The 25144-nt window shown below is 38.2% G+C and overlaps 1 protein-coding gene across 1 annotated transcript in view; it reads left to right on the top strand.

Moving 5' to 3' along the window:
* Positions 1 to 23476, top strand: part of LOC134656859 (uncharacterized) — a 57436-nt gene extending 33960 nt beyond the window's left edge. The window contains exons 2-8 of the mRNA XM_063512388.1: positions 14260 to 14332; positions 17116 to 17316; positions 17436 to 18829; positions 19217 to 20044; positions 21132 to 21257; positions 22114 to 22259; positions 23085 to 23476. Coding sequence (XP_063368458.1) covers positions 17116 to 17316; positions 17436 to 18829; positions 19217 to 20044; positions 21132 to 21257; positions 22114 to 22259; positions 23085 to 23350 — 2961 coding nt within the window. The 5' untranslated portion in view covers positions 14260 to 14332 and the 3' untranslated portion in view covers positions 23351 to 23476. The remainder of the gene's footprint in view (positions 1 to 14259; positions 14333 to 17115; positions 17317 to 17435; positions 18830 to 19216; positions 20045 to 21131; positions 21258 to 22113; positions 22260 to 23084) is intronic.
* Positions 23477 to 25144: the final 1668 nt, after the last annotated feature.

Below are 25144 nucleotides of genomic sequence, written 5' to 3'. Positions count from 1 at the left end.
CGAAATTAGACATAATAGTTCGCCATTCGTCTCATGTGTTATGTGTTAGTTTTGTAATTTAAGTAATCGTAGGGAAAGATGTGATACGGAGAAAACTGGATACAGAAACGTCAACGATTCGAACTTTAAGATACTTACGTCAAATATTACGTCTAGATGCGATGTGGATTAGATATGTCAGTGGCAAAAGTGACGCTTTTGTTTGAAAAAACGTCACTTTTGACCCGTTGTTGCGTTGTTGGTTTCGGGCCGTTCGTCATTTCCAACATCCGTTTTAACAATTTCCAATTTTTGATGCAAGTTTCTATTACGAATACCGTTTAAGAGTGTTTTTCGTTTTACTTCCTGAATACATAGATAGCTAAATGTACCTACCTGTTATGGTTATGCAACAACATATTTTAGTTAAACCACATTGAATATACGAGGTAGGTATACTTATAACATAATTTTCAATTAATGACTATTTAGTATGTTGATGCCCTTGTAATCATTACTACAATAATAATTAAGCCAAAAAGTAGCCATAAATACGGGCTGAGCCGTATGTTTATAATTAATCTCTCTCGTTTCATATAATGCTGAGGTGATTGAATTTACGAGTTTAGAATATTTGAAAGTGACATGCATAATTTTATTATGCCCATAAAATTCACGTCAAATCGTTAAATCTTAATCATAGGGTGTATGTCATTATTATGTCAACGATCTTTAAACACTCAATTATAAGAACAAGCGGTGAAGATGAATTTGATAGCATTCATGACACGTTACATCGCATGCTACTACATACACAAAGTTGATAAAACGTCTGTGTACTACAATGTTCGTAATCTAACTTTATATTAGGTACATATTATACAGTATACACGCATCAATCATTCTTGCATAATGCCATTGTGAATCTAACGAGACGTCTATAGATCAAAAGTAATTGCTACTATGTATATTTAAATGGATTGGTTATTTTGTAGGTTTCATAAGTTTAGTTCGCATTATACAACAATCATCAGGTAGTTAGAATTGGAACGAGATTGTGAAGAAGATTCGCACGCTATTATTCCTACTATGTAGGTATTAATTACCTAAATTATTGTTTAACGATGATTGATCGATATAGGTAATCGCAAGTTACGATAAATATCTGGGTATGACGTTGTCAGGCTCGTGGCTATGTATGATAAGGATTCTGATCGAGTTTTGGTCACTTTTTGGCATTTGTTTCGAAAACGATGTTTTCTGCTCATAACACCCACGATTTTTGACTACCAGTACCTACCACCACGCACAATCATATGAAAGGTGAACGAGCCGGTAGAAAATTAAGCCAAAAATTCTTGATGTTATACACAGTCAGGGATGACATAGAGTATAGAAATGGTTTCACAATAGAGTATAGAAATGCTTGCGGCGGGTCGGCGGGAGGCGTCCATAGAATTCAATGACAAACAGCTTGAAATTTTATAAATCCAGTCGAATAAGTACGTAATATACTAAGCTGGTAAAATATACATTAGCTCTACAAGTCGAATGACGAAGATGCCTATATAAAACATGTATTACTAGATAGGCGCTCTTACTATACTTACTTTCTAAGTAATGAAAATTTACATTTAACCATAGTCATCCGTTACAGTTTTATTATTACAGATTATAAACCGAGGCACGAGAGACTAATGCGCGTACAGTAATGGTATAAAAACCCGTTCGAACGCAGTGCGGCCAACATTCATGGCAGATTGAGGCGAATTCACTGCAGGCCGCTCTGGGACATTTTATGGTAACGGGTCCCCGTTCGGGGTAACTGTCGTCTCATTGGACGTTTTAATGGCAATCTTGATGGATACTAACTCAAAGGTAAGGTACCTTTGAGTTAGTTATCCAGTAGGTAGGTACAGTGGGCCAAGAAAGTGGTCTACCAGTTTTGACAAAAGTTTCTGCGAGATCTAACGATCGCTAAGGTTGACACTTGACAATGACGTACAGTTGACGTACGTGTGTCGACCTTGTTGTTTCATGACGTTCAAACGAAACTCAACCGTAGGGTGGTAGACCACTTTCTTGGCCCACTGTACCTACTAGAATTTTTGACATTATACATACTTATGTGTAAAATTAAGTGATGCGAAATTAGTGGGTTCTTTAGTGGGAATTTATACCGCGTGTGTGTGTGTGTGTGTGTGTGTAGTTATTGCCCAATATGTACCGTCACGTGCATTTTGGAGATAAGAAAATCTGGTCCCATTAGGATTCAGCACGTGTATTTAATTATGTCATAAAACGTCATATATATTCTAGTATTTTTATTTTTATAGCTAAAGATTGCTTGTAACTATAATCAATTACTAACCCAGCTAAAACAAACAAAGTTGACAGCCCGTCCTTTTCCATGTCAGCTGGGCAATTACACATCGCATTAAGAGCATTAACGTTTCACTCCAGCACTCGGCTTGCTGGACAAGTGGACAACCCACCTCGAACTATATGTCGTCGTGCTGTGAAAGCCTGTTTTAGCGGCCCTGGTTTACTTGCGATACCTCATTTTTGGCGAGATTTCTGAGCTATGGAATACGAAAGGCTTTTGGATTGAAGTAACTTTAAGAACCGGTTTCTTCTAAGGATGGCACTAGTTATGCCTAATTTCAAACGAGAATCTTTAAAATCAAAACAGAAAATTAACCGACTTTAAAACAATAAAGCAAGAGGTTCCCAATTCGGTTGAATGGCTGGTAGGTAACAATAGTTATAAAAAATAATGTAGGTACTTAATTGGTGCGTTTAAGCAGACCAAACAAACCACAGAGTTGATTGAGTACATCGGCCCATCTGATAAATAGTGACAACTGGACACCGTATTCTATAGGAGATTGCAACCCAGCGTTTCTCTTTATAGGTATACCAAAGGTTGACTTAACATATAACTAACCTAATTTTTCACCTTCATACTCTTCAGAGATTATGTTGTATAAAATGTGAGACTATTAAGGGAAGTAGGGTAAATAGTAACAGTATCCTTGCATCAGGGTAGTGAAATAGCGGTGCGTGGTCCGTTACAGTACAGCGTGAGATTGAATTCTGCGCTTATCAGATTGAGATGATTTGGTAACGGGACGACCATGGACCTACCTCAGTAATATTTCAGTAGTAGGTGCAAGTCACGACAGGTGACGTGATTGATGCCAAAAAGTTGTAAAGCTTAAGAGATTTTGTGTCTGTAAGTAATAGGAAATAATAATTCCAGATTGATTCGATGCCTCGTAACATCATCCTTAATCGAAGCCTAAGTATGTTCTACTGCTGGGCACAGGCCAAGAGTGATAGCAAGCCTTTTTCTTTAGATGACAATTGTTTTAGAACTTTGGTTACCGCAAGATTTTAAATATACTTTTTATTTAAAAAACTGGTCAAACAAGTATCGTTGAAAAATACCTTTAAAGACCGTAGCCTTTATTTACAATCTCTACCATAACATCACATGATTGCGTTAGTTTAATGACGACGTAGATGCCATCGTCGTTAATTAATAGACCAATCATAAACCTTATTGTAACGTAATAAGGTCTGTCGATGACACACAAAGGTATTGCTGTTTGTACATGCGTTCGTTCATCGAACTCCGAAATGAGCAAACAGACTGGACACCTGTCACGAACAAGCTTAGTAAAACAAAGAAGTCCGTTGGGCCGTTACTCAATTTACCTAGCAATGATCGATGGTAGTAGGTAAATCGCCCTTTGGATTTTCTGAAATATGAACTTTATTTTTGGTACAAATAAGTTCGTTATTCACTGACACGATTTTTAAAGATAGGAGTTTGAAACATGAACTGGTTTATTGGTTTTGTGATGTGACTCGTTGTAAGAGGAACTTCTGCATTTTAGGAGAAAGGTTTCACGTGAACGTGAAATGCTTACAATATGCTCCCGTATCCTTTCGTATGTGTGGGGCGGTCTATACTCAGATGCGAGACGAAGTAGTGCCAAGGTGACGGAAAGAAAACGGGGGGCAACTTCCTGAAGGTACATGCGCCGAAAATGAAGTCTCTGTTAATCTTTGCCATCTATTGACATCAGCCCAAAAGCATTAAACTACTTTGGCTGACTCACTGCCACATTTACACCTCGAAATATTACAGTTTTCTAACGCTTTCGCTACCTGACGGACACAGAGCCTTGATGCAAGAAACTGATGTTGTGTTGTGTATTTACAGTGTATTGCTATAGAATGGCTTTAGGTTGTCAATATTATTTGATCTCTGCGTTGATCCTCTTAGATTAGCGACGAGTAGGTATATCTGTGTGGTAGTAATTTACCCTGAACCTAATTAGTCGAGATAATTTAACTATCGGTGGATTCCATGGAATATCTTAAAGAAAAAGAAAAAATCCGCTCCTCCGCTGCTAGGCTTTTTTTGGTCAGCGACATTTTAGATAAAAAAAAAGGGTTGCACTCCGGGAGTGCCGACAGAAGTGAAAACTCAATGAATAGTCCAAAATGTCTGCAGCACTATGTATAATTGATCCATCCTCCTTTCTATTGAAAAACTTTAGTTCCGAAACTTCCGAAAGAGCTTGTTTAAAATTAGAAATTCAAATTTCTAGCGTTAATTGTTTAAAATTCGAATAGAAATTGTAAAGTTACCTTGCAGACCTCGCATCTAAATATATTTGGTCATGATATTTTGAGTTTTATTCACCAGTACTAGAGTTCACTTTTATTAGCGATTTCATCAAGATGTAGCTTTATTGAATTATGTCATTGAGTTTTTCTTTATTGATTTAAATGCCATCTAAATGAGTGGCCATCTAAACCTTACGGTCACGTGATCGCCTTACGGTCACGTGATCGCCTTGCGCTGTCTCGAGTTTATCATTTTTTCCCCACCTCAAAAAGTGCCCAGCGCCGCTAAAGAAGTTTTCACTTCAAAAAAGTTTCGTTTAACAAATTGTAGCTACTTATATGATGAATTGTATAATAATATCCTGAATTTTTGCTTTAGCTAACTCAACGTGTTTAATTGGTTGTATAGTAGTGCTGGTAGCATCTTTCGTTATAACAACGCAAAATTGTTGTGTCAAACTTTGAATAAAAGTACCAGTAAATTCAAAGACTGAGATAAAACTCTATTATTTTATTTGTAGGTTCGCAACATGTTTATAAACAACAACCCTATAATATTAAAGAGTTCTTACAATGTAGTGTACGCATGTTAGGACTACAATACGTGAAAATTTCAATACGCAAAACAGGCCAAGCGTAACTAACCCAGAAAACTTTACATACCTATGTTTTTGAGTATGAAAGTAATTAAATTTACCAAAATAACGTATGAAGTAATAAATGAGCGATTCGTCCGGTATAGAATGTGGCAATGCGTTGATTACACAGTTCTAATTATGTAGTTATGCATGTTAATTGTACATTATAGAGGAATACACTAATGATAGTAGATATTTATTTGTCCCGTATAGGTAATTAAGTAGATAAACAAAAAAAAACAAAAAAAATGAAAATAGAAACCTACTATAGTATTTTTTCTACTCCAGCACTTAAATGTGTCAATTAAATGACTGACAGTGATATCTAAAGCAATGTCATTTGAATGATTTGTCTATAGGCTCATAAGATGACTGCTAGCAGTCATCTTATGAGTATAATACAACTGCTTTTTTTTTTTTAAAGATACAAGTTCCGATCATCTTGATTGAAAGAGGTATGTTTTCATTTACAATAATAACTCTTTTTTTTTTTAAATAATAACTCAATTTTTTTTAAATAATAACTCTTTTTTTTTAATAATAACTCTTTTTTTTAATAATAACTCTTTTTTTTTTTTTTTTTTTTGCTGCAGCTGTCATAGAAAAAGTAATGTATGCAACAGCTCATAATTGGTTCTTAAAATTCTCGGGTCTTTTTTTACAAAACTCGACTACGTCTCGTTTTGTAACTTCGACCCTTGAATTTTAAGAACCCTTATTATATCACTGTTGCATAAACTACTATTATGAAACCGTTGTTTAAGAGAGGTCGAAATTTGTTAATAAAGACGCCACGACTATTTTTTGACTCAGTTAAACAACGTTGCATACAATACTTTTTCTACGACCAAACACTTACTTTGAAATAAAATTGTAAATTTAACAAATATTTTTCATTCAAGAAGTAGCAAAGAATGGAGGGTACGGGCGGGAAAAAAAATGAATTAAATAAAAAACATGTCTATGGTTCAGTCATCTGTCAGAGATGACAATTAAAATTAGGTTGGCAACAATGTATTTCGTACAATATTTTTTAAGTGGTGATTACACGAAGTATCGTAAAAGTGCCAAAAAGATACTGCGTGTATATACAAATACTGTTTTGGGGAATAGACTAAAGACTTGTCTTGACAACACTATAAGATAGGGGTTTAAAGGTGTGTGCACGACCCTTTAAATGACAAATAAAAGTACGGGAGTCGAAAAACGCTCTTTTCACTTTTCTCGGGGCAATAGGAACAATATGAGAATTTCTTACCTACCTTGTTTAACTTATTTTACATTCCCATTTACCGAATCAGGATTAGCAACGCTGCCTGTTTCATTGACATTGCGTGGTTGTCTGTCACTCGTTATTATATATGGTGCCATTTGCACTTTGAAGCTAGTAAAATGCTCTATTTATTTTAATGATACCTTATTGTATTAGAAAATATTTTGATTTGTTTTTATTTCAAGTAGTCATCACTACGATATAAATTATAAACTTTAAATAAATGTCTTACTAAGAAAAAGTGATCAAGGCCTCCAGTGCCCCAGGCTGGAATCGAACCAGCGTCTTCTGCTATCGTGGCAGGTGCCTGTGCCATTCGCCCCCCCCCCCCCCTGGCCACCTCTAAGGTAGAACAGTATATGGTTCGACCTTCTAACTGGATCATCTCAGGTGACACCGAGTTAGCGAGGTCGCTTGGTTACTTTTTCTTAGTATATGACATTTATTTAAAGTTGATACATTATTTTTCGGGATCCCTATCTTGGCATTGCAATAGGAAGTTTTCCGTTGCATGCTAAGTCAGCCTCTTGGTTTTTACTGATTTCGTCTTGAATATATTGCTATTGATTCCGTCAGCAGAAAAATACAATTAAATTAAATTTTGGATTAATTCTGCCTACAATGTAGTTGATATGATCTCAATTGTTCATCGAATGTCTACTGCTGCTGATGTTTGCATCAGCGATCTCGCTAAATTATTTTGGTCATTGTTTTGCTTTACCTTTGTGTTAACCCAGCTAGGTCTCCCCTACGCACTTAAATCTATTCATTATGCTAACTTTACTCAGCAAAATTTACGGGACTCACGTGAGAGTACGTGATTAACAAAACATTTTCCAGCACTTTCATTCAGCTTTACATGTCCGTTTCCTATAAGAAGGGATTATGCATATAAGATTTCCATGAGACTATAATGCCTTTTTCTTCTAAGGCGGTAAAATAGCCACAAACTTCAACTGGCAATAACATAGACACAATAGGTTTACTTCGAGCTTAAACGGGTTTCTAGATTTGAAGCGCCTGAATAGGTTATTGTGTGAAGTGCGTAAATTTTTTGTGGCGCCATTCAGCGAAATGTTGTAGTAACGACTTCTTTATTATACTACTTTAGTGTTTAAGGAAGAAAGTGTGGATTTCTAGCTATTTTCACATAGCGTTCCTAGGGAGTTCTAATCAGCTTCACGTGACAATAATGTTTTTTTCATGTAATAAGAATACTCGGGTAGCTAATATGTATATACCTAGTTTCGAAAACATTTGTTAGGTACGTTCAAGATCAAGTTATGTTGAAAATTGTAAATCACTTGTTACGTTATTACATATACGTTATTGATAATTCTGTTTGAAAAACAATTCATGCTAATTCAGTAAATGCTTCCAAGACTTTGGCTTTCAATCTTGTTTTCTAATCTAACCAACAAAAGCGAAACAATCAGTAGCCATTTTCATGTCATAGAAAAAAGTTCAATCGGTGACTTCAGCCAAAATTTCTGTCATTATCATGTAACTGCAATTGATAATAATTTGATCTTTTTCATATGAATTTGTAGCATTAATAGATACCTACAACCTTTCATTTCTTAAGCCAAGAATACACCTGGCGATAAATGTCCCCCGACACGAGTGCGGGTCATAAGTGCAAGTGGTGCGATGTCACCAGATATGTTTCGCGAACTCGTGTCGCGCTGGACATTTGTCCCCTAGTGTATCCTTGGCTTTACATTTATTGTATTAGGTATGTAATTTATCAAATGCTAAGATTTACGAGCATAATGAATTCATAATTGCTTGCGGTCGGCACTAGATTGCTGTTTTATTAGATACTTATAATGAAACCTTGACATATTTTAATAAGCTTGGAGACATAAAATTAATAAGACTTAACTAATCTATTAACCTTTATAATACTGGTTGCTTTAACTTCATTAATTATAATTTTAGATTTTCTCGGATATATATTTTGTTAAAAAATTGTATATCAAAATAACTATTAACAAACTGATCGCTTGAACTCTCATGAAAGATCTCATGAACGTATCAGTCCGTATTTGGTCGACGTTTGTTATTATTAATTTTGTGGTTTTTTAGAAGAATATATTTACTTTCAGAGTACTTATTAAAAAATCCTGATTTGTCTCCTCTTTTGAATTTTGAGTTACGTACGTAGATGAATAAGTGGCGATACCTACTAAAAATACATTATTAGCTAAATTACATTAATTAGAAGCGCTGGTGGCCTAGCGGTAAAAGTGTGCGACTTGCAATCCGGAGGTCGCGGGTTCGAACCCCGGCTCGTACCAATGAGTTTTTCGGAACTTATGTACGAAATATCATTTGATATTTACCAGTCGCTTTTCGGTGAAGGAAAACATCGTGAGGAAACCGGACTAATCCTAATACGGGCCTAGTTTACCCTCTGGGTTGGAAGGTCAGATGGCAGTCGCTTTCGTAAAACTAGTGCCCACGCCAATTACTGGGATTAATTGCCAAGCGGACCCCAGGCTCCCATGAGCCGTGGCAAAATGCCGGGACAACGCGAGGAAGATGATTAGCTAAATTACATCCTCCGTTTAAATATTAGTAAATGAAATATATAATTGTCAACCAAAATTACTTTATAAATCGGCAATATTTTGCAATTTGTTGTTGGTAGCGCTTGCTATGATGTCGTCAACAGTTGTATTATTATTAGGGCTCATTTAGACGGCGTGCGAACTCGTATACAATTTTAGCTAGATTGCGGACCATTGAGGTTACATCAATTCAGCCAACCGATCAAACGACGCAATGTAATCAAACTCGCATGCGAGTTCTCGCCCCGTCTAAATGAGCCCTAATAATAATACAACTGTTGACGACATCATAGCAAGCGCTACCAACAACAAATTGCAAAATATTGCCAATTTATAAAGTAATTAACTACAGAAGATGTTCGTCAAGGTCACACTATTATAAATACAAGAATATTGATTACCTATTCATCTAGATTTAGAATATATTTTTTTTTTATTCATACGTTTTAAGTGGGGTAATGTTTAGCATGAGAAATACCGGTAATTTCTATTAAAAAAAATTGTTGGTTTGCAATCCCTAGTTTTAAGATTTCCAAAGAGAATCTACTTAGTTTATCTCATTCCATTTTATACTTCTCACGTAAGTGCCTGATGAGATGAGCATATATATTATTGCCACTTAAAAACATACTTAATATTCAGAATGTAATTCTATACTTTTTTTTGCATTACCGTGCGTTAAACTTACAGTGCACGTGCTGAGATATTATTCAATTAGGTACAGTTATATTTATAGTATGTGCAGAAAGACGGTGGATTCATAAGTTAGTAATATATGTAACAATATAAAGCATTTGTTCTAACGTTCACGAAATATGTAAGCTATGTGGTTGCAAAAGCTATGATTTTCATAATTCCATATATATATTGTGCACCACGCGACAACATTGCAAATTTTTTAAATCTGTAGTCAAACTATTTAACGTACGTATAGTTTGTTAGAGATTATAATGCATTTTTTAAGAAATTAGATTAGCCAATGTGACCTTAACCGATTGCGTTAAAGCTTAATAATCACTCATTAGTGTACGTGACTGCACATTTCGATCGCGAAAATAGCATTTCGATTGGTCAATATTAACACATTTACTACAAACAGTAGCTCTAATATGATTTGTGATTAATTCACACTAAGTAAAATATAGCGAGAATCTAGTATTTGTAAATAATTTGTTGAAATTGTTGTTTATAATAACATCGATTATTTAATGATAGGAATATTTACCAATTACTTTTTGGAAAAAATCGTCTTCCCGTGTTTTCTAAACCAGGGCAATTAGGTACCTAATGCCTAATACTATTGTACCATGTACCAACAACAGAAAGAGAGGTAATAGGTATGCATTAGGTATTTGAGGTTAATGCTAGGTGACGAGACATTTTTATGTTTGTTAATAGGACAAATACTAATAGCGTGTTGCTTGAAAGTTATCTCATATCAACCTATAAAAACTCATTCTGTTTCATGGTCTTCTAGTGTATATGTAAGAAGGTACCTATCTATTCACATATTTACCCTCTTAGTTACCTAATTTTTGGAATGAGGAAACTCCACATAACAGATAACTGTATTAATTTTTTGTATTCCTATTTTCTTGCTGACTTTTCCTCGGATCAATTAAAAACAAAAACGACTCTACGTCTTTAGAAAACGTTTTGAATTCCAATGCACATTCAAAGACATGGCACGCTTTTGCTTCTCAAAATAATGGAGTAAAGTTGTCATTTACGGGCTAAATGGCTATGTTAATCTACTAAATTGACTTGCATGAAGAGATAAGCTTGGGTCACTATTGGGCCTGATGTAATTTCTGACGCAATAAGACGATACAGATCACGAACGACACGTTATTTATATGTAGATTGCTCTAAATTTCTAATTTTCACTCGAATTATTGTAATTTGCGTTCCATTGTTTAGGCTCGGTGTAGTGCATTCGTGAGTAATAAATTTGGGTCACTGTGTATATATAATCTATATAATGTGGCTCATTGTAATTGTCATTTCTTTGTAAATATATTTGATAACAAGCTCAGGAACTGTAGGTATTTCTCTTTCCACTGATCCCGGGCACATCATTCGTCAGGAACTATGTCAGAAAATAGATAGTTATAATATATCTTTCACCTCAGCAGCTCGAACAAGGGTACTTTGCTACTTAAAAACAGTGAGCAAAATCGCATTTTGCTCACTCAGTGCTATAGCTCCATTTTAAATTGGAATACATTACTTTTGTAGCAGTAGGCTTAAAATGCCATCTCACCCCCCATTCATTCCTTCTCTCCCCATTCATAACCCAACTCTCCTCGCGAACCCTACTCACCCCATTTTACGGTACACTATCGAAGTAGAAATCACAAAACATGCGAATTAATCTAATCACTGTAGTGATTTCCTTGTTAATTATTTACATCAATGTAAGCTGATTCAGATAAGGTTCACTTTCTCTTTCTGTTATGTGTTAATTTGCATAGTAAAATACTTAAACGTTTATCTGTGATTTACACGGGGCAGCCCAATTGAGTAAATGAGCCATTAGTAAGACGTTAATTCGTCTTACTAATGGCTCATGTATATGCTCACAAATATGTAAAGTTATAGGATACTAGCTTAGCCCGTGGCTCCGCCTGCCTCTGGCTAATAGAATCTGGCTATAAGATAGGTCTACATGTAGTTTTAAAATTATGCGTTGTGTAAATAATTGTGACCATTTTGGCGAGACATGTTCTTACGACACAGTACCTCCCTGCTGGCAGAATTTAAACAACAGGAGACATCAGAAGAGCAAACATTTTTTTATTATTTTTATTATTTATTTTATTCGGGAAACATACAGCACATAATAACACAATAAGGTAAAAGATATACTTAGTTAGAACATAAGCCAAAACAGTTTCCACTTATATTATAGTTATTACAAAATTACAAAATTCCTTTGCTCCGAGAAAGAAAGTACAATTATTAATTAATTTGAATTTAAAAGTAGAATCTAACAGTAACATTCAGTAACGAGCACGATTAAAAATATAACAAGCATAATCTAGAATTTGGAAAATACCAAGCACAACTTTTAATTTACAATTTAGAATTTGAAATTTCAAGCAATAGGTACAATACAATAACAATTAGAACAAGACAAGATTACAAGATTACAATTTTATTATTTTATTACAAGCTACGAATGAACGGAATTTGCCAAATTATGTGTTATACTTGGTCAACCAGATCTTGACAGTAGAAATAGGCGGCAAATTTGAAAAATGTAGGCGGGAAGGGATATCGTCCCATAGAAAATTTGAATTTCGCGCCTTTTTTTACTGACAAGATTTGGTTGACCAGCTATATTTTTTATTTTGTCTGATGACAGAAACAAATCTATATTTTATCAAGAGAAATCTAAATTTAAATTATATCAAGAGAAGAGCTATAAACACACCCTCCCCTCTGCACCCACTTCTTGTCAATATATTTCCACTTCTATTGTTTTTCTCATCTATATACGTACATAGGTAACTTACATGCATGCTTATGGTGGGATGAGTGTGAGTGTGTATGATGATAGCATCCGACGTAACAATAATAAACTTACACACTTTATGTCTTAAATTTTATTATAAGCATTTGATAGTCTGTTCGGAAAGAGAAGAGTCGTCGAATGTATATGTCACCGTAAAATTGTAAACACTCGTCATATTATAATCTCGCTAGTTACATTATAAACTGACGGTAGGGAGATTATAATCTAACCTAACCTAACCTACGTTAGATTATAAACTAACGGGTTCACAATCTTACGGTGTCATATATATTGGGCCCCATACGTTCCACGACTATACTCTCGAATATATTCTCCTTCCGCACAGACTCTATCTGCCAAAATATCGTGGGTCTTGATCTTATTTGCCGAGCGAGCGCCATAGTCACCACTAATAAAATAAACTATTGCCGTGAATTATTTTATAATAAATAAATTATAGCTGGTCAAGCAAATCTTGTCAGTAAAAAAAGGCGCGAAATTAAAATTTTCTATGGGACGATATCCCTTCGCGCCTACATTTTTCAAATTTGCCGCCGTTTTCTACTGACAAGATCTGCTTGACCAAGTATATTAATTATTACCGCATAATTTCTTTCACGCCCCAAGATTAATGCCCACCTTAAAACTTGTCAGGGCGGTATAATTTCGAGGCTCAAAATCCATTAGGTGATTAATCTATCTACTAATTATATGCAAATTTATAATCGCTGTTGCGTGATATAAATATTTGCATGATTACTTGTTGATGAAATAACGGAGGATATCAATTGCCGACTTTATGAATGTTAAGTCCGTTGTTTTGTTTCAAAACGTGAGTAGGTACAGATGAGCAAGTTGCGGAAAGTTTCCATAAAATTCTATAAATTCTCGGAAATTTCATGAAACTTTCACTTGGAAATATGGGAAATTTAAATTTAAAATGGGAAAGTTTCAATTCTCATACAAATATGTAAGAAATTTTCCGAATTTTTCCTCCGAAACATTTCGCAATTTTGGAAAGTTTCCTTAGGCACATCAGTATGAGTAGGTAGGTAATAAATCCCTTATGAATGCTTGTTCTGGTTATTACGCGTAGATGTTCATGTGTCCTCCCCTGAAATTTTAGGTTATTCTTACTCAGAATCAGAAGCACTGGATTCTACTAAAAGAGCAAAGTGTCCCAACTTTTCCGCAGACACGGAGGTAATGTAATGGAAAATTGAATAGAAATAACCAAAAATATCTGGGCATCCTATTTTTTCCCCTGTCAGGCAAGGTGTAAAATATTATCGAGCCTATCATAATTTGCGGTTTCTGTCGGATGCTACCTAGAAAGGACGATGTGATTTAAAATGATGCTCTCACCACCGTCATCTGACAGACAATTTACTGTATTTAATATGATTGCGTTGTTCTACGTACATTGCAGCATTATAGCTGTGGTTTAATATACATCAAATTACGTAAAAAATATTTTCTATAATATTCAACGACAACCCCTCTGTTCGTTTTCAGATTTATAATTATGGTGTGATTGGTGTGTTACTTGAGAAAAATAAAAGTGTATATCTAGTTTTACATATTAAACTACCTTTTTTAAATTTAACAGCTAAGTATTAAAATGCTTCTATTTTTCAGATATTGGACATAACGGACGAGGTGTCAAAATGCTGATCAACGTTGGGCCTACGGCCCTCCCGACTAGTGCGAGGTGAGTGCAGTTCTAGCACGATATCCACCACATCTCGAGCTGAGGAATCGGAAGGATGTAGTCCGCATCGTGAGCTGAACACAGAAGTATTCAGAACATCCCTAAAATGGGGTTGGCCAGTGACAGGCCTTTCGAATTGTTTTACAGATGGCGCCAGCATAAGTTTTATCGTCGTTGCGCTTTCCAAAACTGATATGTGCTCGATTTTTGATTGACAAATAGTTACCTAGCAACAAAACACATAAGGTTATAATTCATTTGATTAAAATCGCGCACATATCAGATTTGGTTATGTGTCAATCGTACGAATAGTATCAAATTCTTGCCTTCCTATCCCTTTAAGCCAAATGTCATAGAATAAACTAGAGACACAATTTTTTTAATACCGTGAAATTGTGTATTAATTAGTATTCAAAGCCGCGGGCGGGTTATACTCGTATTTATGGAGAAGGGATACGATGCAGTCGTGATACGTGTCAGATAGTGTCAGACATGTGGATCCTTTTTTGATGTCGAAAGTATAGGTACTAACACCTTGGTTGTTAGTGTAAGTGCTAACACTAGTAACACTAACAACATATCTTTCGTCACACTGATTTAAACTTTCACGATTTTTACACATTATTAAATTGTACACCGGGACTTTATCGCGTATTTAAGTTTTAAGATTTACCTCCGACGTTTCGAGGATAGCGTTGTCCCCATGGTCTAGGAGAAACTGAGAACTGACTTCTCCGAGACCACGGGGACAACGCCGTCCTCGAAACGTCGGAGGTAAATCTTAAAACTTAAGTGTACAATTTAATAATATATTTCGTCGTTGTATGGGTGTCTTCAATAGGCTTAGGCGGCCCAACATAGCAAACCATTGCCAAATTACGAGTAGCTAAAAGTCCTCGCGCAGTAATCAGCCGGGTGTTAAGAATTAACGGCCGAGCTGTAAGCGAGCCGCATAAATTAACGCATTGCGAATCGATTACGAGATAGCCAATGTGGTTGTGGTTGCAAACTAACCATGAAAAGTACCTGTACAGTTTGTAGCTGCTTTGTAATCGACTAACCGATTAAAAAAAACGAGTTATTTGTTTTTCTATGTATATAGGGTGCTTGATAAAAAATAGTATCTAAATAAAAAGTTAGAATGTTTTAAGGTGTCTGTATGTTTCTTAAGAGTTATTTATAACATTCAAACATCTTAAAAACTACGACGTGCTGATTTAACTTTTCTTTAAATTAGAGGGCCTACCGCCGACATTGAGAAATCGAAAATCGTTATCTACCTTACCTCTCTCTGTTTTCTGAGTTGGTGGTAGGCCCTCTGGACACCGGTAGGTATATATTCATTATTAGGTAGCTCTATTAATAGTGATTGCTACCATATATGAGGGTAATTGGCGAGATGAGCGTGACTGCGCGTAGTGCCCAGATAAGCTAATGGACGACTGCAAAACCCACAACACACAGTGCGCAGAGATAAAACAGTAATCTAACAAATAACGTCAAATAAGCACGAAAGCAAATGCCTCCAAAACCTCCAAAACATCAAGGGTGAACCAGGCACCTTCTGGGCAGGCTCGCTCCATCGTAGGCCACGTCTTCGCCTCGCGGCTAGTCTGTGGCCATGAGTAAGCCCATTTCTAAAAAGAGTTCCACAGACCTTGATACAAATCGCATGCGGTTTTCGATATATTGCCGACTATGTGGGTGTAATAAATTACATCCATCGATCAAACGCCACATTGTATTAAAAATCTCATCTGAAGGTTAAGCACTTAAATATTGATCATAATGTTCTCTTTCACCTTCTCCAGAAAAGAGTTTCCATATTTTTTTGATTGAAATGTTATTGAACATACGTAATGAACTTTGCTTTAAAATCTAATAAGTACACAGATATGGTAACAATGGTCCTTTAACTTAGAAAATGTCCACGGGCCCCGTTGTATAAGTAAAACAAATACCATTTGTGTTACGTAGTTACGGGAATCTATCTAGCTAATTTGAATTACATGTATTAATTTAACTCAAATATATTTAATTATGCCTATATAATTATGAAGGGATAGGGATAACGAATTAGTCTAACGATATACTGTGCTAAATGCTGCATTTTATATTTATAATGATCTTACCTGGTATTGTGTCACTCTCATTCATATTTGAGTTCCAACTCGTACTGTTAGGTTTATGTTGACTGTGACTCAGAGATCCGTAAGGCGCAGTTTTTGTCGGCGCGTGCACTGGACCGACCAAGAAAATGGATGCCAAGATCGCATGTAGTGTAATGTAAACTAGTTAATCTATTTCTAGATCGCAGTTCTTAAGAAGATTATAATTATTTCTCGTTAGAAGTATGGTAGGAATACGTACCTACAGAATATAGCTCGCGGTGCAGTCTAATTTATATTGTATTTTTGGGTAGGTACATATTTAAATATCCATAGATACACTAAGTGCGAAAGAGACCGGTCAGTTTGTATAAAAAACTCATACAATGTGTGATCTGTTTTAATTCTTGCTGTTTCGTATGTCCTTAGGTAATTCCTTTTTACAAGTTAGTAAGTTTAATGGTAAATTCATTAGGTACCTACGCGTTACAAAATGGGACACATTGCTGCTTCCATAAATCGAAAGTGTTAGGTATTTTTTTTTATGCTTAACAAGTCTCTGACATACTTAGTTACTCTTTAATGGTCCCTTACTGAGTTACTGCAGGTGTACTTTTACATTACACTTTATTTTATTTTTTTACATTTTATTAAAGAACCACCTCTAATTTTCAGATGGTGACGATGGACAGCGACAGCGCGCGTCTCGGCGGGTTCCGTCTGGGCGCGCGCGAGGAGCCGGAGCGGCGCCCGCGCACGCCCTCCGTGTCTTCCCTCTCCCTCTACAAGCAGAAGATCGACGCGCTCTTCGACGACTCGCGCTCCGTCGCCAGCCTCCCGCAGTACGCGCCCGGCACCCACTTCACCGACACCAAGGTAACATTCAAAAGTAAAACTCACTTAACATAATTAACTTCATTAACCTCACTTATTAGCGTTTTAGAATGTATACTGTTTATGAATATGCCAGCTCATTTTTAACGTTTCTATTGCAGGCAACGAGAGACGGTAACGATGAAAGCTATTGCCAGAATAAAATCGACAAGATTAACAACACGGTTCAGGATCGAATAGAAAGGATGTTTGCGGATATGGCGGGCGAGTCCAGGCAGTCGATCGAGAGTATCGGCGTGCACGTGTTCAGTGTGCACTACCTGGGCTCTACTCCTCTTCAGAACAAGGTCACCAGCCTCTCTGGCCTCCAAACACCCCTCAAAGACCTATACTTCGCCTATAGAAGAAACTACCGCCATAAAAGTAACCTTACAGGAAGACTAGAAATCTCAAAAAGTGGCCTCAAGGTCAGATACAAAGGAGAAAAAGGTGACTTAGAACAGTTGAACCCGTTCCCGACGATAGCAGTATGGTCTGCCGTCAAATTCGTTGTACAATCGGCAGAAAAGGAGAACCACGACTTGAGCTATGCTTTCTTACCTCTAATCACTGATCCAGACAATATTGACCGTCACGCGTTGTTCAAAACTTTGGAAATACCTGACAAAAAATATATCCTCTCCCACAACGAAAATTCGCATTCACCCCTTTTCGCTGTTGTGATGAGGAAGATTGGAGTCGCTAAGCAATTGGAGTGTCATGGGTTTGTATGTCAGACGTCCGAGGACGCTATCGTAATAGCGGCCACGCTATACAAATCTCTGATGTCACACATGAGCCGGCAGGGTCATAGCGGTGATATGAAGAAGCTAAGAAATCGAAACGGAGTTAGCTGTATGAGCGTAACAAGTAGTATAACACACAATGATATGCCCATAAGACCGCCGCGGAAGAAACGAAGCACATCTTCTTTAAGTGGTGACAGTGACCGACCCGATGGATTCTCAGCCAGTGAGTCTTTCCACGAAAGACCTAAACTGGAACGGACTAGAAGAATTTTAGCTGCAGAAGGGTACCGTCTGCCGTCACCACCACCCTCAATTTCCCCCGCCGAACATAAAAGGATAACTGTCGAAGAGGTCAAAGCCAAACTAGATTCCATAAAGCACGACACGAGCGGAAGCGATACGCAAGAATCAAAGAAATCGATAGCAAAAGATTCATTAAGTCCTACTATTAACGCTAAGATCTCGAATCCTCTACCTCTTCAAAGCAGCAGTGAGTCTTCAGTTCGGAGTAAAGTTTCTGAAAAGATTGAACTGTTTAGACAGTTGGAGAAACGAAAAAACCTTCCGAGACCACCGACTTTACCCCCTCCTATTCCAACGAAGCCACTTGAATCGCCAGACCATTCAAAAGAAACTCTCAGGAGAAGTCACAGTGGCAGAAAGTCTCTCAATGAATCAGGTGATATTCTGACGAAGGTGGCGATACCCCGCTCTGGCAGTTTTCTCAACGCCGGTGGACTGACCAGATATAAATCTATTGGACACAGGTATGTACACCTTATTAATTGCAATGTAATTATAATTTAACGCTTCATAGACGACACTACCTTTTCCCTGATATCTCAAGTTAACACGCAGTTAAAATTGTTCACTTGATGGTTAAAGCACCGAGGCGTTGGCAGCAGAACGCGCTCAGTGAAGTGTTTCAGCATCTTGCATGTTAGTAATTGTGCTAATGCAACCGCGTCCGCTACATTCCTCTGGTCCAGTATAACACCTGAGTTTTTTTATCAATCTCAACTATTACAACCGAGCCAGTTGCATTAGTTGCATACTCATTTTGTACCCATGAGAGTTGTATATGGTATAACTAACTAGTCGCTTACAAGTATGGTAATTATTGTAATGTAACGTTCCTTGTTTGCATTTTCCAGAAACAACGGGAAAAAGGGAGGCGGCTCCCCACTAGGGTTCAACGAACTTTTCAATGAATTCAAGGTTCAAGAGAATTTACACTCGATGGATGAAATATTGAATGCCATAATAGACGCCGAAGGCATGTCTTTCAACGATCTGAAACCGATATATAAAGAATTTCTTTTAAAATTAGCTGTTACCCTTACGAAGGATGAAATATTCCAACACAGTAAAGCTATTATGAAGAAACAGAAAAAGAAAATCTTAAGAAGGAACAGTATATTCCAAACTAAGAGGCGAAAGATATTCAAAGGAGCTAGTGGTTTACGCATGGTATTCAGGATGCCTTTCGGGAAACAGTTGCCAAAAATTGAAAAGACCAACCATAAAATCGGTTCGTTTGATTTACAAACCGTAGCTAACAAAGAACCTATATCGGAAAGCTCAGTGTCAACGTCAAGTTACGATTTGAGGCAGTTTCGTCCGAAGGAGCCACCAATACCGCCGCCGAAGCGACAAACTATGAGGCAACGGAAGCGTACCGATAAGGTCGTGCATGTTTCCAAACGAAATGGAAAGGTTTCGAGACCTGGAGAAAGGACATCCACTTCAGAAGATTCAGATTTTTTGACATTGAGTAACCGTCTCGGTTGTCAAAACCGGAACAGTTCAAGTGGATACGTATCATGCTCAGAATGCGAATCAGAGAGCTGCGTAGATCGCTGCTACTGCTCACTGAAAGAGGACAGCAAGGGAAAATGCTACTGCTACGTAGGCGATGTCAAGAGAGATTCATCCAAAACGAGGCTTCTTAGTAAAAGCAAAAACTGCAAAGACTGTTCCAAGTGAGTACCGTACATTTATATTTTAATAACCTAATTATTTGACGAATGAGTTTGCAAACTTTAACATAAGCAGAAAAATTTCTCCACTTTCGTCTGTGTTCGTTTAACATTTCATTTAACTCTAATAGAGGCGCATCTGCGCAAAGTGATTGTGCGAGCTTAATTACATTTTCCGTCTTGGACGTATCACTGGATTCTGTGCCTTGTTTATTATTGATTACGATTCATTATTTATAACAGGTGCTGGTGTAGAAATGAAATGTGTGTGTTGATTATCAGAGCGTAGCACGTCCACGGCCTGCGACGCCTCATGATTAACTGAACCAAATTAGAATTATTTACAGTTGACTATGAATTCTTATTTCCTAAAAGCCGGGATTCTTGGGATAAAAACGTGTTGATTTTAAAATCTTGTGTTTTTCCGCTTGAATGATTTCTAGAGGATAGAAATCTGTGTCTTAGATCTCAGGTATTTTGATTAGAAGACGCGAAGTGGCTGGATTGCGTTACGTGACTTGGTGCTATTAATTTCGGAAGTTAAAACATTGTTATAATTGCTAAGTTAAACTGTCAATTGCTACACTGTGCATTGTTCTATCTAAGAGTATTTTTACGTTTTAACAAAAATATTGCTTTACGTGGTTAGAAATAGAAAAGCTATTCCGGTTACTATAAGGAAACAATGTCATGTTAAAAAGTAAATGTGAATGACGCCGAATTTAGTATGTAGTCATAGTCAGATATTCAGTATCATTAAATACTTGGATTTTCTTATTTCAACGTATATCCATCTAAAGTGTCATTCAATAGAACTTGCTAACTATGTAAACAAACCGCCATACTAAAATTGACACTGACTGTCAATTTACTAGTAACTTTTGTTTACGTAGTTAGCAAGTTCTATTGAATGACACTTTAATAGTAATAGAAGCACCAATGGTGACAGCGCGACGTGTTAATAGGTACCAAACACTAATATGCTCCTCGATTTGTCACTTGGCCGCTACGCATTGCTTTCGGTGCCAAATAGATAAGTAAATGAGTATGTATATTATTTCTAAGTACTTATTATAAATATTGATTACAGGGAGGTTTACGACGGCGACTTCAGCTACTGCTCGTGCGACTCGGAGTCGTGCGCCGACAGCAACAAGTGCTACTGTGCAATCGAGTACCAGCGCGAACGCTACGCGTCCTACCAGACCAAGTCCAGGTAAAAGAAGAAGAAGAAGAAAGCATTTATTAGCACAATAACATAACCTTAAAAACTAACAAAGAGAACACAAAATGAGAGGTTGCGCTAAATGGTCCTCACTCAGCTAGGCGTCACGGTATGACCACATGGCACATTCCGAGATCCTGTTTTTCAGTAAGGCCCACTGGATGGACTATGTGGCACTCAGTAAAGGACACAATGTAATGTGTCCTTTACTGAGTGGGTATAAGGGAAAACTTAAATAAAATTAAAATTAAAACAACTGTTCTTGACATTACATAACCGAATGATGGCTAAGTCTCTCTAAATAGACAATTAGATTAGACATCTCTGGTGACCCAAATTTGTAACCTTCTATAGCTATCCCTTCGGTAGGTATTTGACTAGTCTGGTACCTACTTTTATGAAGAGCGTGCCTTTTATCTCTAACCATAAGATGTTTTCTTCTTGTTTCGTTGAGTATACCCATTAGACTGAGTTTAGAGCAATTATTTCATGAAACCTATGCTGGCAAAAATACGGGGGTGCGGGGGGACGAGGTGAGCGAATCCCGTGCCGTGATTGGTCCGTTCAAAGACACGGACCAATCACGGCACGCGATTGACTCGAAGATGGAGTAAAACTACCGTATAAGTGGCAGAGGGGGTAGCGTTACTATGCTCAGTCTAGAGGATTCCTAGTCTATAAGTATACCTATGTGTGTTTTGCTCATTCCGTTCGCACCTCACTGTTGTTGTTTCTAACTACTTTTTGTACCTGAGCCTTTCGGAATCTGTAGTTGTCAAGGCTTCTGACCGGACTGTCGTCCAATTTGCCGGTTATTAAGGTGTGTTCAAATTGTTTTTGTTTTCAGATCGAGCGCCACGTCCAAATCCCGCCGTTCGGAGCGCAGCCGGCGCGCGCGCAGTTCGGACAGCCTGGCGCTCGACTACGAGCTGCTGCTGCAGAACAAGGCGCGCGACACACGGCCCGCCTCGCGCAACCTGCAGCGCCTCACAGGTACCACACCTCACACTAGATAACACGTCGAACATACATACATATAATCACGCATATTTCCCGGGGTAGGCAGAGACCACGGATTTCCATTTGCTACGATCCTGACATACCTACCTCTTTCGCTTCCGTTACTTTCATAGCATTCCTCATACACGCTCGCCGGTATAGGGTGCTCTTGACCCGGCCTTTCATCGGGATTTCCCCGATCTGATCAGAGAAAGTCCGCCGAGGTCTGCCCCTTACGACTCCCTCTTACATGTTAAACAACGCTTTCAAATGGCACTGCTCTGAGCGCAGCTGGCGTGAGCGTAATTTAGATTAGACCGTCTGATACTCGAATACCAGCGGCAGCATCTACATGCTTTTTAGGGTTTCGTGCCCAAAGGGTAAAAACGGGACCCTATTACTAAGACTCCGCTGTCCGTCCGTCCGTCTGTCACCAGGCTGTATCTCACGAACCGTGATAGCTAGACAGTTGAAATTTTCACAGTTGATGTATTTCTGTTGCCGCTATAACAACAAATACTCAAAACAGAATAAAATAAAGATATAAGTGGGGCTCCCATACAACAAACGTGATTTTTGACCGAAGTTAAGCAACGTCGGGCCCGCCCGACCCCGGTCAGTACTTGGATGGGTGACCGTTTTTTTGCTTGTTTTGCTCTATTTTTTGTTGATGGTGCGGAACCCTCCGTGCGCGAGTCCGACTCGCACTTGGCCGGTTTTTTACTATTATTCTCCTAATCTTGTTCTCTATCGATTGGTCGATATCGATAAATATCAATTCCCAACCTCGAATTATATACCTACCTATTCTTCTTCCAGTGCGAAGCACCGGCGCCGGCTCCCAAGACGCCCTCAGCGTGAAGAAGTCCGCCGAGATGGCCGCTCTGTTCGCGGACGTCCGCCTCTCGCAGCGCACGGACGTGCGCTCCCTGCTGGGCGGGTCCCGGCGCGCGCGGCCGCCGCCCCTGCCCCCCGCCCCCGCGCAAGCCCCCGCGCCCGCGCGCGCGCCGCTCGCGCGCATGTTCGAGCACCGCCCGCTCAGCAGGAACGCGAGCCTCGAGGACACGCTCGGATATTTGCCATGATTGAGGGGGCGGAGGGTCAGGATGGTTTGTCGGTTGGCCGTCATATTGGAATAGGTTCGGTACGTTGCGAAAGCTCTAGGCGTAGAACTGAAGTTCTTTTTAGCGGGGCATCAGTCGATTTAGTATCACATTGGTTAAGTTTTTTTCAGAGATCCCTGGAGTGATTTGATTGGGTGTTTGTACTTTGACTACTTACCATAGTCACCTGGAGGACTTTAAACGCCACTTGCACCATCCCACTAACCAGGGGTTAACCGGTTAAACCGTGCACCCGGTGTCAAATTGTACTGGTAACCATGGTAACTGCAGGTTTAACCGGTTAACCCCGGGTTAGTGAGGTGTTGCAAGTGGCCCTACCTAGGAGACTAATTTCAATCACTTTATGTAATGATGTTAGTGATGCCCCGCTTTTGAGGACACGGTGCGCCTGATGATTTTAAGTAGGTACTGAAGTTAAAAACTTATTTTAAATCAACACTGTTTGAATTTACTTTACATGTTCAGAATCTTTCAATTATAGCTTCCAACGAATTGTATTGTATATGTCGCAGTCGGATTGTATAATCCGCCGTATTACATTACGGCTAGCCGTTTTACAAAACAGGGGCGTTTTGAAATGCGGCGGTTCGACGATTAGCCGGATTGAATGCGGCTGAATGAAAATCCGCCGAAATGTATTCGGCGCCATACGTTCTTCAACACGGCTAGCCGTAATGTAATACAGCGAGTCATTAGCCGCCGCTTTGACAGTTTTTAGTTCCCATTTTTAACACTCGTGGCGCTGCCTGACATAACAACAACAAACTATGAAAAACGCTGGGGTGTCCATCAAATCTGGAGTTCGTCGGACTGTTTCTTTTCAAAAAACATTTGGTTCGCAACTTAACTAGACGGAGCCCCGCTTCGCGGGGCTCCTATTTCTGAGCGGTTTGCCCTTCGGGCATCTGAAGCTACCTAACGAACCTAACCTACCTATTGATTTAGTGAGACGTCCGTGAAAACATTACACTTTGGGGAAAAAAGCGTAGGTAGGTAAGTAGGTTAGGTTCGTTAGGTAGCTTCAGATGCCCGAAGGGCAAACCGCCCAGAAATAGGAGCCCCGCGCGGGGCTCCGTCTATTTAAGTTGTAAAGGAAATGTTTTGGAAAAGAAACACATGTAGTGCGGTGGGACCATGGTAAAAATAAATTAAATTGCAAACATTGTCAAACTCCGGTTACGTAGGCGACCGAAAGAACTGGTCACTCTACAATCTAAATAGTAGATACGATGCGGCTAAACGTAGGCCGCCTTATTGAAGAACGTATCGCAATGACAATCCGGCTAATCGTCGAACCGCCGCATTTCAAAACGCCCCTGTTTTGTAAAACGGCTAGCCGTAATGTAATACGGCGGATTATACAATCCGACTGCGACATATAGATGATAAACATTTTAGGTATACAGTTGGTACAATTCTTGTTACGGCAACCAGCGGTTAGGAATTTAGGTATAGTTTCTCAAAATGGCCAGGCGCTTAAGTAATAAAATAATACTTTCATAGAAACAAGGTGTGTATCTGGTAATCTAGTAATTAAATTGATTAGTAAATTGTATGTATATAAGGTTAATTTTTTTGGCCGTTTATTTATATATTTATTACCTTTGTGATTGACGTATACTTGAATTGTATCAAATGCTATCAAAAATTCAGTTCGTCTTAACTAAGTAAGTAGTACCTAAGCCCTTTCCGAAGCTGTGAGGGCTCATTGAAGGGCTGTCCATAAATTACGTCATCGATTTTTGACGATTTTGG

Source organism: Cydia amplana, chromosome 19, assembly GCF_948474715.1.
Source record: "Cydia amplana chromosome 19, ilCydAmpl1.1, whole genome shotgun sequence".
Taxonomy (NCBI): domain Eukaryota; kingdom Metazoa; phylum Arthropoda; class Insecta; order Lepidoptera; family Tortricidae; genus Cydia; species Cydia amplana.
This window is presented reverse-complemented; position numbering and strand designations above follow the sequence as displayed.